General features: G+C 42.1%; 1 protein-coding gene across 2 annotated transcripts in view; it reads left to right on the top strand.

Annotated features, from left to right (window-relative positions):
* YIPF4 (Yip1 domain family member 4) overlaps positions 1-18400 on the top strand; it is a 77167-nt gene that overhangs the window by 9168 nt on the left and 49599 nt on the right. The window contains exons 2-3 of one of the 2 annotated variants that reach the window (XM_029593906.1): positions 11595-11775; positions 15228-15381. In XM_029593906.1, coding sequence (XP_029449766.1) covers positions 11772-11775; positions 15228-15381 — 158 coding nt within the window. In that variant the 5' untranslated portion in view covers positions 11595-11771. The remainder of the gene's footprint in view (positions 1-11594; positions 11776-15227; positions 15382-18400) is intronic. The other variant, XM_029593905.1, reaches the window with a different exon arrangement.

Below are 18400 nucleotides of genomic sequence, written 5' to 3'. Positions count from 1 at the left end.
TAAATTTGCAGCATTAAATGGGCGTCGTAGCAGTGCAGGAATTTTTTGCATTGGGGGTAATAGCTAATGAATTTCATGTGATGAGAACCATTAGCTATGCACTGGTTTGGCCATGTGTTTTGGATGTGCTAATCCCCTTATTGCATGAGTGCGTGTAAAGCAGTGCACTTGGCCAAGCGCATTATATTGCATCAGCCTGTAGGAATTTCCCTGCCCTAAAGGGTAACAAACTACAAGTTTGTATGTGAGGCAATGGAAGATGAAGGGATTTGCCCAAGGTCTCAAGGAGTGGCAGTGAGATTTGAACCCTGCTTCACAGCCTGCTGTTCTAACCACTAGGCTGCTCCTCACTAGAAACCAGGTGGGGACAAAGATAAATCTATGAGCTGGCACTTTTTAATTTCATTTTTTTTATTGGATTAATTGTTGTAGGCTCAGTCAGTAAAAATCATCCAAAATTGTGTTTTAAGAGCTCTGGGGTGGATTTTAAATGCCCTGCGCGCGTAAATCCGGCTGGATTTACGCGCGCAGGGCCCTCGCGCGCCTATTTTGCATAGGCCAGCGGCGCGCGCAGAGCCCCGGGACGCGCGTAAGTCCCGGGGCTTTCTAAAAGGGGCGTGTCAGGGGTGCGTCTAAAATGACGTGGCGTTTCGGGGGCGTGGCGCTGGCCCGGGGGCGTGGTCAAGGCCTCCGGACCAGCCCCCGGGTCGGGTGATCACGCGCCAGCAGCCCGCTGGCTCGCGTAGATTTACGTCTGCTTTTAGCAGGCGTAAATCATGAAACAAAGGTAAGGGGGGGTTTAGATAGGGCCGGGGGGGGTGGGTTAGGTGGGGGGAGGGCGAAGGAAAGTTCCTTCCAAGGCCGCTCCGAAATCGGAGCAGCCTTGGAGGGAACAGGCAGCGCGCGCTGGGCTCGACGCGCGCAGGTTGCACAAATGTGCACCCCCTTGCGCATGCGCTGACCCTGGATTTTATAAGATACGCGCGGCTACGTGCGTATCTTATGAAATCCAGCGTACTTTTGTTCGTGCCTGGTGCGCGAACAAAAGTACGCGATCGCGCAAATTTAGAAAATCTACCCCTCTGTGTAGAATTAAATGTATTTTTATTTAAATGATGCACGTACAGTACAATGTTATCGCATTACAATAAAACATTCCAAAACAAAAGACTGGGATACATGTTTTCTCTTTTTAACAAGCTGCCAGGCAGTAACTGGTACATAAAAATAAGACACCCATTCACACCTAAGAATGTAACCATATCCATGCTCCAGAATCTTTACATCAACAACTTCTTATAATGTAAAGATACAGCATTATAGAACAGTCCCTGTACTTAAGAATTTTTTGCATAAAGTTAGCATCCAACTTTTCCAAACACATCCAATCCATTATTTGAGAAAACCAAATTTGAACAAATGGTGATTGTTCTTGAATTCAGTATTTCAGTATGCCAGCCCTTGCCACTAATACAGCGATTTGAACAAATTTCAAAACCTTTAGGTAATTCAGAAGCCCAGTCCATAGACACCCAAAAATTAAATGTTCTCAAAGAGGTTATTAGAGATGACCTTCCCCACCATTAACACAGTATTCCAGTGGTCATTGTTTAACATAGAACAAAAAGCTGAGTAAGAGTCCCTTTCATAGTATGACATTTAGTACATAAATTAGAATTTCCCAGGCCCATTTGTGAAATCCTGGCTGCATCATAACTTCCATGTAACTTTTTATATTTCTATTTCCTGAAATCTAGAGTCAGTGGAAATAGTGCAAAGATTTGCAAATAATTTCTCTAATACCTCTAGAGAAACAGTTGTACTCAGTTCTTGCGTCCATTGTGATGATAGCCTTACTAAAGCTGCAGTGCAAGACTTTTCATGTCTCAAGGCTCATTTCTATACCAGAAAGCTAATCTGTTATTCCTAGAACCAGTCAAGATTGTTTTACCAAAGTATTGAATAGTATTGGAGCTTTGTTGTAGTTCAGAAATATGTCTGGCTTGTAGATGAGGATAAACGTGATGGTTGGGGAGATTGAAATCTTTCTTGAGCTGTTAAAGAACATAGAGCATCAAAACTCATATATAATAAAAGTGCAAAACTCTTGTCATCCCATGTTTCTGCCACAAACGAAAAATCCTATCCTACGTTCCAGGAGAAAAGCATAATTCCTACAAAAAGCAAACGTGCAGAGATCTGCCAGGAAACACCCCTCCACAAACACAAAAAGTTCTATGCCCACCACACTGCAGTTAATGGATACATTTTCAAAGAAGAAAGCAAGTTTTGATCTTGCATACGTAAAGCTTCCCAAGGTGAAAGCGGTCACTACAGAAGCTACCGAATTTAGAGTACAAAATTTAAACTCGCCTGTAAGGCATTCAAACCCCAATGCAGCTGACAGGCCACATTATAGAATCTAAATCAGGCAAAGCAAGGCCACCCACAGATGTATCCCTCATAAGGGTGAGGTAAATTATATGACTGGATTTAGCTCTCCTTAAAATGCTAGGCAAAGATTTCAATCTAAGAACATCTCTGTGAGAAAGCCAACGTGGAAGCATTTGCAGCTTATATAGTAATTTAGGAAGTAGAATCATCTTAAATACAGCACTTCTATCAAGAAGAGACAGGAGAACCTCCATCCAAGCTTTCGGTTGCTGCTGAAAATCCAAAGGAGAAGCTGTATTCAGACTACACAATTTACTAATTTGAGAAGTAAAGTTTAGCCCCAGAGAAGTAAGGTGAGAAGACATCCATCTAAATGTAAAATCCCCATGCCTATCATGTTGTGTTGCATACCTTTAAAGGGAGGGCTTCTGACGTAGTAAAATTAATGGTCAGTCCTGCAAAGATCTCAAAATCGTTAAAAAGCTATATGATAATCTTCAAAGACTCAACAGGATTAACAACAAATAGCAATATCAAATTATGAATTGTTTAAGAAAAAGCTTAAATCCAATTACTTTCATTGGGCCTATTTATGATCCCCTATCTAATTTTATATTAGTAGTGGTATTTTAATTATTGGATTATTTTTTATTTTAAATGTAGTTTACTTATGTAATATCAGTTTACTTTTTAGTTGTCTTCTTTGTATGTTTATTGTGTATGTTTACTGTAAACCACCTAGCATGGCGGTATAAAAGAAATTTTAAATATATCATCTACAAGTAGGCAAATCTTTTGTTCAAAAATCTTCCACTTGTAAACCCTTTATACCTGGATGCATCCTCTATTTGATAGCTAAGGTTTCTACGGGGCATCCTTGTCTGGTAGCCCAAATTAATTGGGGATGAATCCACTGTTGGAAACAGGATGCTGGGCTTCATGGACCCGTGGTCTGACCCAGTATGAAATGTTATGTTCCTATAAGAGAGATATGGAGTCTGCAACGTACATAAAATGATCCATGCTCTTTGGGATAAAAGCTGTCAAAACAGGGGAAGCATAATTACTTTAGATGCAGGAAAAGCAATTGCTAAATCCATTGGGAATTTTTGTTTGGATATTGGAGAGATGTGGAATACAGAGAGTCTTTTTATACAGTGGACCAAGTTATTGTATAGAGCAGCACAGGTGAGCCTTATTAATGGACAGGTATCATCCTGTGACATTTTACTGGTGGGGTTGCCAAACCCCTCTAGCACTGAAGCCTTTACTACTGCCGGGCTTGGGCCAAATTGGTCATGAGCAGGGACAGTTTGGCAGGCCTGAAAAAAAACCTGCTCTTCGTGCTGTAGTTTTGGAGATCTCTATTATATAGCTCAAGGGTCTATTGCAAAGTGCATAATAAAACACAAAAAATTACACACAGCTGGGATCCTCTTCTCACCCAACAAACAAAAGGAAAGGAGAATGAAGAAAAAGGAAAAATAGATGAAAATGGTCATACAGCAAGCATACGCTCACAAATAATGGTGGGGAGTATTCCCTGACCACGGGCATTTAGCATTGAAGACGTGTGTGAGGGGATCATATTAACATTGTTAGACTTCTTAAGATCTGCAGTTAAAGTATTCAGTTCATCATCTCCATTTTTTCTCTCTAATCTTATCAAAGAGGAAGGATGGGTCCAGGTGCTTCCAATTAGTAAAAAAAAAAAACAATAGCTTGCTTCCCAGCATGGACCAGGCTTGACATTTACTCTCTGTTCAACTCCCGAGAAACATCAGTGGGTTTCAACCCAAAACATAGTTAATCTAGGACTCTCAAGAATTACAATTCCCACTATCTTGTTTGGAATTCCTTACATTTTTTTTTCAAGAAATTCTTTATTTTAGGGCAGGAAACATTTCTGTGTATGTCCCATTCTTTCCACAGCCTCCAATAGGTATCGTCTTGCATGAAACCATTTCTTTATGTCTGGCTAGGTTGTAATAGGTTTTAGGTGTCATCTTGCACTGTTCATTCAATGGTGCTGGAATTCTACCCTCTTGCATATGAAAAACACTGGGGACAGATAAGGGAGTGAAAGAGGATCATAGATTTTGCATTGACTAGAAGTCCTTCTGTCCAACCTCTAAGGTATGGTGTTCTTCGATTGATTTTTGGTCCCCACGTTATTTAATCTTTACTTGGCACTATTGGAGATTTTCATTTAACACTTCTGGATCAGCTGTGTGTGGGGGGGGGGGTGTTTTTTTGCTGATATTCAATTATTGGCCTGTGTCGACACATTGTTAGTTAGTGACATAACCAGTTTTAACCTTTGCCTAGATGCAGTATCTATTTGGCTTAAGCCACACAGGTTTACACTTAATTACCTGAAGTCTGAGTCACTTTGGATTAGTAGAGCAAATCATCCATTAACAACTCTGCCATCTATCTCGGGGATAAATATTGTCCCCAAGGATGTTGTTTTTTTTCCTTGGGGATCAAGTTAGAATCCAAACTTTCCAGGTAGAAACATCTTTTCATTGATTTGTTCTACCTTGATTTACTTTTGGGCAATTATGCCAATTTTTAGTAAAAAAAAAAAAAAAAAAAAAAGCAAAACAAAAACCTTCAGATGCTAATTGACTCCTTGGTGTTAAATCATCTAAACTATTGCAATGCTTATCATCACCTCTGTGAAACATCTTCCACTCCTTCAAAACATCTCAGCCAGACTACTTTGGAGCCAAAACATTTCATCACATAACCCCACTACTGGTTAAATTTCTTGGGCTGCCTATTGCATGTGCTCAATACCCTTGAGTAGGATATGTCTTTTTTTTTTTCTTTTTCTTTAAAAGGTATCAACAGATTATTTGTGATATTTTTTTTTTTTCTGAGAATTTCTACCCGCAAAGATATTCAGGGCATCAGTATTGGCAATCAGCAGTACAAGGTGGCTGCATTTGCAGACCGTCTATTAATTCATCTCACATAACTCCAGGATTCTTTAAAAGCAATATTGTGTGAATTACTGGGATTTGGCGGATGGGCTGGCCTAAAACTGAATTTAAGATAAATCAGAAGCTTTACCGGTAGGGGTGTGGCCTAACCAAAGATGAGAGGGTGACTTCCAACTTTGTTGGACTGGTTATGTGATTAAATATTTAGGTGTATGGATACTAAAGAACATGTCACAACTTCCTGTTCTTAATGTTTTGAGATTAATATCTAATACTACCCATTATTGAAAAATTGGACAAATCTTTCCCTTTCTTAAATGGGCAGAATTCAGTTTATTAAAATGACTATTCTCCCTAAATGGATTTACATTTTGGATATTCTTACAATTTTCTAAAACAGGTAAATCTTCTGTACCAAAGACCTTGGATTTTTCAAATGGAAGGGAAAGAAATCTAAAATCTAATTAGCGCAACTGAAGATTGCCTGGGGGAAGGGAGGTATAGGCTTACCAGATATTCAAGCTTATAATGTGGTTGCTAATATCAGACACACAGGGGCTTGATTGAGGATTGGGCACAGACTGCTATTCTGCACTGGAATTGGAGAGGACCGTGATGTCATCCTTGTTGCTGTGTTATATGTTTAACTCTTAAGAAATCACCTAATGGAGGAGGAGTCTCAATTTTGAATGATCCCCTTTTCTACCTATTTGTGGCAGTAGGACTTTCGAGTCTGGTATGTACCCATGTAACGTCTTCCAGATGGGGATTATCTTTGTAGATCACTTATTAGATTTTTATTTATTTATAAAGTTCTTATATACCGTCGTTCAGACAGGCCATCACAACGGTTTCCAAACATAAAATACATAAAAAATACAGTTTACATTCATATAAAACACATCTTATAACTTATCAAAGTATAAAAGTCACAAATTAAAATAAGACCACACTGAAATGGATTAAATTAATCAAATAAAACTAAATCATAATAAAATACATTCATGATATAAAATCAGTGCAAAGTGTCCTCATGTTCACAGTATTTTTTTGTCTAGCACTCTGTTGTAAAAGATAGCTGCTAATTATATAAAATAATTAGTTAAAACAGTTCTCAGTTACTCTCTTTAAACGCAATTCCGAAAAGCCAAGTTTTCAAGTTCTTTTTAAAAGTTTTAATATCAGTCTGGAGCCTCAACTCCATAGGAAGCTCGTTCCACAGTTTAGGGCTGGCCAAAGAAATACTTCTATCTCTAACCTGACTTAGATGAGCCGTATTTACCGATGGTATTGCCAAAAAATAAGATGACCAATAACTGAATCTCTTTTGTAAATTTACAAAAAGAATATGGGGGTCTCACAACGGGATTATTGTAGTTTATCTACAATTATGATATTATTTCCACTCCGTAGATATCATGAACCTTAGGGCCCGCTAATTAGAATATACTGAAAGAATAGTTTGATGTGGATAACCTTTCGTAGATAATGCTTTCCAGGTTCCATAAACATGTGAAACTTCTAAAAGAAGAATGGTCACCTGAGGAATTACGGAATAAATGGACTTGAATTAAACTTTCAGTTGCCAAGTAGTATTTTTATTAAATTTGTCATGTCAACAGAATAACCATTAGTGCATTGTATTACAATGAGAGCATATATTTCGCAGAGACAAGCATTTTTAGCTGGCATTTCATACTCCGACAAATGTATAAAAAACGAAAAGGATATGGACACTCTTAGTCATCAAATGTTTTGGATTTGTGTCAAAATCCAGTATTTCTCGAAGAAAGTATGGGGCGGATTTTCAGAGCCCTGCTCGCGTAAATCCGCCCAAAACCGGGCGGATTTACGCGAGCAGGGCCCTGCGCGCCGGGAAGCCTATTTTACATAGGCCTCCCGGCGCGCGCAGAGCCCCGGGACTCGCGTAAGTCCCGGGGTTCTCGGAGGGGGGCGTGTCGGGGGCGTGTCGGGGGCGGGCCCGGTCGTCGCGGCGTTCCGGGGGCGTGTCGGCAGCATTTTGGGGGCGGGTACGGGGGCGTGGCTACGGCCCGGGGGCGTGGCCGCGCCCTCCGTACCCGCCCCCAGGTCGCGGCCCGGCGTGCAGCAGGCCCGCTGGCGCGCGGGGATTTACGTCTCCCTCCGGGAGGCGTAAATCCCCCGACAAAGGTAAGGGGGGGGTGTAGACAGGGCCGGGTGGGTGGGTTAGGTAGGGGAAGGGAGGGTAAGGTGAGGGGAGGGCAAAGGAAAGTTCCCTCCGAGGCCGCTCCGATTTCGGAGCGGCCTTGGAGGGAACGGGGGGAGGCAGTGCGGCTCGGCGCGCGCAGGCTATACAAAATCGATAGCCTTGCGCGCGCCGATCCAGGATTTTAGTGGATACGCGCGGCTCCGCGCGTATCTACTAAAATCCAGCGTACTTTTGCTTGAGTCTGATGCGCAAGCAAAAGTAGGCTGATCGCGCTTCTTTTAAAATCTACCCCTATATGCAGACATTGGGCAAGTCTTAGATATGCATTGGCATATGGATGTCTCATCTGCTTTGTTAGATCGATTACCAATCTTTTACATCAAACTCCTTTTCTCAAAACTTATGGATATCTTACTCCTCTTGGCAAAATTATCCATATTATGATTCTGGAGACATCCACAAGCCCCATTAATATTACAGTGGAGAAATTACATTTATGATCTCTTACTGGAAAGAAGCTCCATTAGTAAGAATGGCTCACTAATTAAGAAAAAGCAAACTTTGGATATATAGTGGCCATACACTTAATCTTTGCCTCACAGAGTCCGCAGTCTAACTAGCTATGTATAAATGAATATTTGTGCAAGACTGTATTTCATCCTTTTATTTAATTGGTCTGAGTTGAATGATTGGGGGATACATGTTGGAGTAAGGTTTTGAGGAGTGGTGTTTTGGGAGGAGTGGAAGGGACATAGGGTTATTCTAACTGATTTGGTTTACTTTATTATACAATATTGTTGCAATTCATGTACAAGGAAAATACTAAATGTTATGCTATGTTGTTCTGTTAATAAAAAAGATTGAACATAAAAGGTGCCAACAGGACTGGTTTTCAAGGCAACCGAAATGAGGTAGAAATTTAAACAAGAAATTCTCTCCTGAATGATGATGATGATTATTTAGGAAACCAGATGTAATTTAAAAAGCTACAATTCTATAGTGACGACTTCCCTTTATAGGGGCATACTTTCTTGTACCATCACTGGCCCCTGTTTCCCCCAGTCCCCTAATAGTACAGCATTAGGTGCTGCTGAGGAGGAAGGGGCTATGCTCTGCCTGCAGGCTGTGGGGGTCACTGCTGGCTGACAGACCAGGGGCTCCTCTTCCTGCAGGTCCAGCAGCTGAGCAAGGCTGGGACTCCATTGACTAGGCAGCCATTGTGTGGTCTGTCTGTGTTTTTGCTGTCCGTGTGTGGTCAGGATGGCATTACATCTCTGGCTGCATGGTTCCTGCTGCAACCACTTGTTGCAGAGCTTCCCTGTTAAATAATGCACCACTCCTGCACCTCCCTAGCTTGTAGATAAAAAGGGGGGAGGGTGCAGGGATGCCAATCTTGCTCAGGGGACTTGTAGAGGGAAAAACAGCAACATGCGATGGCTAATAAACTTCTGAAGAGGGAATGATAATGTTATCCGTGCTGGGTGACTTTTATTTTAAAGGGGGTCAAATTATTAGCCTGCCCATATGTCTCTGTCTGGCCCTGGAAGTCTGTCCAAGGTCAGTAGCCATGAGCTAAAGAAATTGCTGTGGAAGGTTTCTGTGAGGCCTAGGATTACTTTAAAAGAATTACAGAGGTCTCTGACTGAGACTGGGGAAGATGTTGGCTGTTGAGCAATTTCAGGATTATTCAAACATGGCCCTTATGGTAGAATAGCAAGAAGGAAACTGCTGCCGAAGAAAAGCCATATAATGTGCCACAGATCATTTGCAAAGAAGAACTTAAGAGGACACTGCACACACTTGAGAGAAGGATTTGTAGTCTGATGAGGCAAAGTGGTATTTTTTGGTCTCAATAATAAGCAATACATGTGACAATAAACAAATAGAGCACATCCCTCTGCTTAAACCATCCCAAACTAAAGCTTAGTGCTGGCAAGCATTATGTTTCATGGGGATGTTTTCAGGCTGGTGAAGATTGAAGGAAAGTTGGATTGTGCAAAAAAAACAGGCAGATCTTGGAGGAAAATCTTTTCCAATCTGCTATAGACCTGGGGACTGGGAAGAGAATTCTTTTTTTTTTTAATTTAAATTTTATTGAACATATATGAATGTTAAGTTGTACAAACGTTTGCAGGTATATAATATTGTCATACAATGGTGCATATCAATGTAACCAAGATGGGAAAACAATCAAATAACCCAATAAATCAAATTAAATTAACCACGGTGCTGGATGCATTGTACTTAAGTCATCGGAGTGTCATGTTGACCAGAAGAGGGTAGAGGTGGCCTCAGGCTCTTAATCAAAGTCACTGTCGGCGGTAAGCTGCTCCTCCACTGTAGATAAGGGGACCATACCTCGTTTTCAAAATGTATGTTATGGTGTTGCTGAGCCGTCATCCTGTACGGGATACACATATTGTCCAATTTGTGAAGCAAAACGTCCAACGCGGGCACCAGGGCCTGCTTCCATGTAGATGCCAGGATACACAGAGTCCCCAGGCATATTTGAGCAAATAATACATTATCATTTCTAGAGCTCTCTATTGATGCATTCAATAAGGCCCTTTCCGATAGCAAGGAAATACTTCGACCCAGAATACTATGTATAATATCCGACACCTCTTTTCAGAGTCTTCCCACTTTAGGGCATTCCCACTACATGTGAATAAAAGTGCCCAAGTGACCACATCCTTTCCAACATAAACCATCTGGACTGATATGAGCACAAATATAGTCTATGTGGGATAAGATGCCATCAAAATAGGACTTTAAATCCGTTTTCCATAAGGGAAGCAGATATAGAACACCTTTTAGTGTTCAGAAATATCTGGTCCCATTCATCTCTGGAGAAAGACTTCCTCAAGTCCCTCTCCCAGGCTTGAATAAAGTTCATCCTGCGGGAGGTAGCATTTTATATAAGGCCATATATTTTAGAGAGCCCTCCCTTAACCCGATCTGCTAACCCTCACCACCCTTCAAACTGTTGCTTACCCTGATCAAGTTCTCCTTCTATGGCTTCCCTCCATATGAAATGACAAATTTGATGGTTGTAACTGGTATAAGTCACTACGGTGTTCAAACGACATCATTCCCTCCCGATCCCAGAATTGCCCCAGAGTGGTAATGCCTGTTACATCATTTTTTAATATATAACAGCTGTACAATTTTGTTCCTTATTACCCCTAAAAGCCAGTTAGTGGCATTTCGTTTACATGTTAACTGATAAAATTTTATATATCCCTGTTATATGTAAAGCCTGTTTGCTGTATTTTGTTACCATGTAAACCGATGAGATGTTCCCAATGATTGTCGGTATATAAAAGTCTTAAATAAATAAATGTTTCCATTCCCGAAACAGAGAAGTATCCCAACCCGGAGAGAATTTCCTATTGTGAACCAGGTATTGTGGAAGTAATTCCTCGAGCCTACTATTAAATGTTTCCATTCGGTCCAAAGTCGGAGCGTGGTTTGTAATGATAAAGGTATTATTCCCGGAATTCTCCATGTTTCGCGAGGTTGCCAGATAATGGCCCTAGACAATTCACTTTTTAGCAGGACAATGACCCTAAGCACAAAGCAAAAGCAATAATAGAGTGGCTCAGCAAGAAGAAAGTGAATGTGCTCAAGTTGTTCAGTCAAAGCCCAGATCTGAATCCAATGGAAAATCTGTGGCCAGGCTTGAAGACTGCAGTCAACAGACGATCCTCAGCTAACTTTAAAGAGTTTGAGGTCTTCTGCCAAGAAGCGTGGACAAAAACTACATCTCTCTTGCTGTGCAGAATTGGTAGACAATTATCTTAAACAACTCATGGTTATTATTGCTGCAAAATGGGCTTCCATGAAGCACAGAGTCAAAGGAATTTTTTTTTTTATTCTTAACTACTTTTGGAATATTTTTATAATTGTTCTTTCACAGTGAAAGTGTAGAGTATGTTGTGTAGATCAGTGAAACAAGCTCCTACTTTAATGCATTTTGATCTGTATTTTTTAGCAGGCAGAATGTGAAAAATGTACAAGGGTGTGAAGACTTTTTAACAAGGCACTGTAACTTCCTTTGTTAGAGCATGTACCCAAGAGTCCCAGAACACCTTAAGGACCAGCTCCAGGTATCGGGCATGGTCCACCTTAAAGCTAAGTGTAGCAAGGGATTATGATCCCAGAGAAGATCCCATACCGAGGAATAAGAGTGCAAGCCCAGGAGGAGGAAAGCGGTCCCCCGGGATTGTGAATATGAAACTATGAGTAAGTAGAGTAAGGCAGCTCCTTGAAATATAGATGGCCTGTTGAGTTTCATTAATTGTGAAATACTGATGTTTTAACACTGTAAATAAAAGCACTTAAAGGAGAGAGCCTTGACCGCTTGTGTTTGTGCCACACTCCTATGAATCTTCGCCTTACCTGAGGCAAGGGGAAATAAAGTGGTTTGGCCAGAAAGATAGTGAGGGTCTATCTGCAGAAACAGGACTTGACTCAAGCTTTCTGGTTTCTAGATTATTTTAATAGTTGAGCCATGTTATTAGGATTTTATAAATTATTTTGTACGATTTTTATGGTCATTTTTACTTATGTAAAATTTGTATTTATCCAGCCGTATGTGTAGCGTTAGTAGTTCTTTCTATGTGCGTCATTGCCTTACACATACCCATGGCTGTAGAGAATTCCATTAGTTTAGAAAACCTTTCCAAAGACAATCCTAAAATGTCCGACTTTGGAAGAGGAATATGCTGTCTCCTGCCAAGATAAAGCTGAACTTTTGAGAGTAGCGGAGCATAAATGTATGTCTTGTTTTGTCAGTGTTTTGAAATAAGAAGTTGCTATTTGCAAGAATGGCTAAAACTTACTTTGGCCTTTCCTTGAGGTTTCAGATTTGGCGATGATGGGTAAGGCTTTCTGCCTGGTCTCTGTCCATCACTAAATAGTCCTGGAGCTAGAATGAACTGATGCTAGATGTGGCGTGCAAAACATAAACAGGGTAATTTTCAAAGGAAAATATAAATGTAACATACTATTGTAGCAATTTTCAAAAGCTCATTTATCTGTGTTAAGTGCTCTTAACGCAGGTAAAACCTATTGACAAATCAGTAACATATATTGTCACAATTTTCAAAGGTCTTTGTGTTATATGTGATTTAAATAGTAGTATTTTGTTATGCTTGTATGCCATGAATTTTGTAGTCCATAATTTTTGATATAGCATATTTTAAATGTGTTCTATCTTGAACTCCCCAGGAAAAGCAGAATATAAATGAAAATTAAATAAAGTATTAGATATTTGGGGAAACTAAGATGTACAATAAGCCTTTACAGTACCGAAGAGCTCTTGAAAGCCAGAACTCTGGGAGCAGACTAAAACTTGCTCATGTGGCAGGTGTTTGTTTACAGTGATGGTGCTGCATTTGTGTTTCATTATTAACCACTGAACTTCTTCTGTGTCCATGCATGTAGAAATAACAAGTTTGAGAGTTATGCAACCTATCTGTTTCCAGTTGCAGGAAACAGCAGGCTTTATTCTGCTGCCGGTGTTGAGGATTATCTTTTTATCAGAATTCCTGGCAAGTGTGCTGAAAACCTTTTAAATTGGTGGTTCTCAGGAGCCTCCCTTAAGTCTGATTTTCTGGATATTAGGAATAAATAATCTGTATACAAATTTGTCTCATAACTATTGACTAACCCTCAAGAATCCTGATTTCAAGCTTGCTAATTGCAAACCACTTTGTGTGCCAGAGAGGGAGCTGTTGTCGCTACTGCCCAGGGCAGCTGCCTGTCATGGAGCCACTGAAGAGGAAATGTCATTGTACAGCAGGGGGAAAGGGACTTGAAGGAGGCTGGAGGGAGGAGAGGGGAGAGAGACCAGGAGAGGAAAAGAGAGCATAAAAAAGAAGGGGTGGGATAGCTTAGTGGAGTGGGGAAAGTTGGCAGCACACTGAAGGAGGTGTATACATGTTAGTGCATGCCCTGGGGGAAGGAAGATGGCTGCATGGGCTATACAGTAGCTAGTACAGCTTGCATCATCATTAGCATGTTTTTAGTTGATCTTTTGAGGATTGTACTCTGATTCCAGTTTACCACCAGGGTTCAAATCCCACTGCTGCCACTTGCTATCTTGTGCAAGTTATTTTACCCTTCATGGCTTCAGATACAAACTTACTGCCTGATTCACTAAGGCTTTTCTCCCATTCTATGTCTATGGGGAAAATACCTTGATGAATCAGGCCCTTAGATGGTAAGCTGCCTGGGGATAGGGAAAGAACTACAGGACTTGATTGTAATCTGCTTTGAAGTGCCAAAAGCTGGAATATAAATCAATAAATAAGTTAGCAGGGACATTGTACCTGTTCAGGGAGGCTTGAGGACTTAGTTGGGAAACATTCCCTGAACTGAGCGTTTAAAGCAGACAAATACAGGATCCAAAAATGTACATTGTATAGTGACAATAGTCATTTACATTGAGCATTGGGTGCAGAAGATCAGATCAATGGAAGCCATCATCTTTTGAACAACTCAAAATGACAAATTAAGATATTCAACATTAATAATGTAAGGCAAATTCTAAAAGGACAGGTCGCATCCCCCAAATCAAATAAAATTGCCTGATCTTCCCCTTTAACACACAAGCTAAATGTTCAGCATTTGAGATCTCAAGCACTTGCCTATGCCATTGCTTACAGCAGTCAACTTTCTTAATGTAGCAATAGTGAAACATGTTGTGTAGGCCAAGTACATAGGAACCTTTTTATCCCATTAACTCAGGAAGGAAAAAAGGGGGGAGAATAGTACAGGTGAGGGTAAATATAATTGAGCATGAAGTTCCGATATGCATTCTCACCGTCTGCAAGGAAGGGCCTCTGTGCGCTTCGGGGGCTAGTTGGTCAGTCCTGCTGGTATCTCTTCTGTTTCCTGTCTGGACACACACACACATTCTAAATTTCCAGTCAAGAGGCTGTTTCCATTCTCCAGACCCCCTCATTGGAGTTCTGCTTCCAGAGTTCATCTCTCTGCGTTGACTCCAGCATATGCCTTGCTTGTCCAGATCTGCTGACTCATCTAGTCTCCTGTTACCAATTTGCTTGTGCTTCATACTGTATTCCTGCTGAGTCCTGATTCGGGGCTTACTATCTAAAGCCCTGCCGGTTACTAGCACCTGAATGCTCAACTCGAGAGGAAGGTGGCCATTGCAGGCAGAAGATGTCCTGCTGCTATTCCGGTTGTAGCTTGTCTAACTCGCTTTGCCAATGTGCCAGCCACTCCAGCCATGGTGTCACACTTTCAGTACACTATGTCATCACACCAAGCACTGAGCTTGAACTGTGAACCAGCTTGGACTATTGGACCAAAGTGCACACCCACGCCACATGGAGGCAGGTAGTGGTCCAGCCACAGCTGCCTTAACACAATATAGGGGACCCAGACAGAATGTTTCATGACGTTCATAATTGCAGTTGGTCACGTCACATAGGATTTTACATACAGAAGAATAAATGAGTAAATGTAAATTAAAATTCTTCATGACACTGCATTCTCTCCCTTGTTGCACAGTATCTTTGATTTGCGCTGTCTGTTGTGTTCTTGTATTAATGCATCTTATGCTACATAGATTCATGGTGGCAATGATAGAAACAGTATTTTCAAATCTACTTTGGTGAAAATCACTATGCTTTGAGTATAGAGACTTTTTTTCTCTTTTTTATCCAAAGATCTGAGTGGTTCCATAGCATCCCCTGAAGTCAAGCTAAATCTTGGTGGTGAGTTTGCCAAAGAATCGACAGCTACTACCTTCCTCAGGCAAAGAGGCTATGGCTGGCTTCTAGAAGTGGAAGAAAATGATCCAGAAGATAATAAACCTCTCCTGTAAGTAAAAATACAGAAATTTCCCATTTTGCTATAGTTTGTGTGTTTGCTCTTGGTTTCTAAAGAATAATGCCACATTCTGTTCAGCTATTGTTGAATATGGTTTGCTCTCCCCTCCTTCCCTTCAACCTCTTTTTTTCTTTTTTCTCTTATGCCACTCCTTTCTTCTCTTTACTTTCCAGCGCATCATTTCTCCCCCTGCCATCAATATCTTTTGCCACCCACAAGCCTGCTGCTCTCTCCACATAACTTGGTCTTCTGTGTGATCCAGGCCTGGTAATGGTGCATTCTCTCTCACCCTCCCCAGCCCTGTCATCCCTGTGGTAGGAGTTGTTCCAGGCCACAGCAGTAGTGGTGTCTTCCCACTTCCCTGCTTCTACCTCCTTCTCCAGCTTTTCTGCATCTTATTACTACTTCCCCACACCTAATTCCACTACCCCAGCTCCCCTCACTCTCTTGTCCCTCCCCCACCACTGCTGATTGGGCCAGCAGAAGGAGGCAGAGGCCATATAATCCTTCTTTGCCACTTGGGGCTTGATGTGAGACATACTGTCACATACTTCAAAACACTATTTGGGCCTTAGGAGGCAGAAGATCACAATGCAGCCTAAGGCACTGCTGGTTTCCTTCTGCCGGCCCAGTCAACAGCAGTGAGAGAGGTATTGGCATGTTGGGATGGTTGCAGTCTTTAGCCCGAAAGGATGAGGTCTGTTGGGCTAGTTCATAGGCAATCTTTCACTCCACCACTTAAGATTTTGCTTTGTGCACTTGCATTGCTACTTCCCTCTTCTGGTATTCGGTGTTGCAGATAGACAAACCAGGTTTCAGTTTTATAAATCACATTAAAACCCCAAAGTTAGGTATGGTAGTCCTAAAAAAAAAAAAAAAAATTGAATCTTTTTAATTATGCATTTTGAGTACCACTTTTTCTCAAGATATAAAAAAAAATTACTTTTCCCATTGATAGCAGGGCTGAATTAGCCATGCTGTCATGGGAACTGTAAATCAGGGCCCAGGAGGCAGAGCTTTTCCAAGCAGAGGTTAGAGTTTTGTGCCCTCTGTGGCTGCGCTTGTGTTCCCGCGCAGGAAAGTAACAGATTCTCCTTAGTTTGTTTTTTCCGTGCACGGAGCTTTTTTCTCCTCAGAAATGTTTTGGTACGATAAGAAATGTCTAAAAAAACAGAGTAGGCCCCCGAAAAATCCAGGACCTTCGAAGCAGCGGGGGAGGGTCCTACGCCCCCCCTCCGAAGTTCACTCCTCACCGGGGCCATCAAAAAATCAAACCCCAGCTGCAAGGAGAGAGTCATCCTTGGACCCTAAAATCTCCAGACCTGGAGAGTCGAGGGTAACTGTGAGTACAAAACAGTCCCACGACAAGTTTAAGGGGAGTCTAGATTCACTGATGAAAGCGACTCTGAGCGGCAACCGGGGATCTGGCCCGCAACAGCCCATGACCTCATCGTCAAAAGGGCAAAAATTGTGTTTCAATGCAGAGGCTGACGCAGCAAATGCTGGTACCGGCACACGATGCGCCAGCATCACGACACCGAGAATGGTCGAAGCAGAAGCATGGCAAATAGACGCCGAAGCCGGCGCATTCAGTATCACAGCCGGCGCATCATGCATCGAAACAGACGCGCTCTGCGCCAAAGTGGCTGCAGTCAACACCAAAGGCGGTGCTCTCGGTGCCGAAACCAACGCACTTGGTGCCTCAGCCGACACACCGAGTGCAGGAAAGGGCACGGCCGACCCCGGAACCAACAAAACAGCCATCCAAACAGGCGCAACCAACACCTAATCCAGAACAATCATCTCATCGAGCACAAGAGCCGACGCACTTGGCACAAAAACGTACACACTCATCGCCGCTCTCCACCTCAAGGGAGACAACACAGATGCGTGCTCACAAATCCATGTCATTAATACAGGACAAGGATAGGACAGTGAAACGTCGACGCAGATCTTCGACTGAGGAGCCTAGCCATTATAGTAAACATTCTATGAGTTCTGGAGGGAGTCACCACTGACATACTAAGTGCAGATATGACTGGGAAGGCAGAAGGACACACAAATCTGAATGTGATCTTTCTGATTCTACTTCTCACCGTGCACAAACTTCAAGGCCCACCTCTGCCTCTGAAGCAGATGTGGTAAGAATCCCTTCTTCTCCTGCCTCATCCTCTTTACTCTCGGTGGTATTGCCGCAATCATATACACAACCATGGTATGAGGAAAATCCTCAACCATTACCTAAGAAGATGAAGGCAGGACAACAGATTCCTCTTTCAAGATCGAGATCTTTGCTTCTGGACCCTGACTTACGAGGCTCATCAACACCTCCATTAAATACTCCATGTCCACGAATGCCGCCCTTAGCGCAACAAGCTTTTTCTAATTTGTCAGGCATTATCAGGGTTGTTTGACTCCCTTCAATCATCGTTTCAGTTGCCCCACGCATCCTCCTCCAGTTCTCCTGAACTACAACAGGACTCGGAGGAAAGGCCTGGGGAACTCTCACAGTCACCAAGACTGTCTCTGCATGCATCACAGTTCATGAACCGCCATCACCCGGGGACTCTCCTTCCCTTCCCTCCTCACTATCTTCTTCCACCGGGTACCCATCCAACCCGCCAGAGCAACCACAGGAACCATATTCACCGCCCAAAGAATTATCGTATCCAAAACTTTTGGATAAACTTGGAGCTATCTTACACCTAGATGTCCAAAAACTTCCCGACCCGAGGTCAGAAACACTCTGACTTTTAAAAATTTTCAATGCTCCAGGGGAACCAACATCATTCCCCCCACAAGAAGTGTTGGATAATGTCCTCCAAAAATCTTGGGAAACTCCACATTCACTTTCGGTGGTATCACGGAAAACTGATCTGAAATACCACATGCCTAAGTCATCGCATTACACCTTGCCACAATTGCCACATACATCTATAGTGGTCAAATCCGCTATGCAGCGGTCTAAAAAATCAGAAACACATGCCTCCTACCTGCCGGGATGGGATAA

The sequence above is a fragment of the Rhinatrema bivittatum genome, chromosome 3 (genome assembly GCF_901001135.1).
Source record: "Rhinatrema bivittatum chromosome 3, aRhiBiv1.1, whole genome shotgun sequence".
NCBI lineage: Eukaryota > Metazoa > Chordata > Amphibia > Gymnophiona > Rhinatrematidae > Rhinatrema > Rhinatrema bivittatum.
Note: the sequence above shows the minus strand (reverse complement) of the source record. Positions and strands in the feature narration are given on the sequence as shown.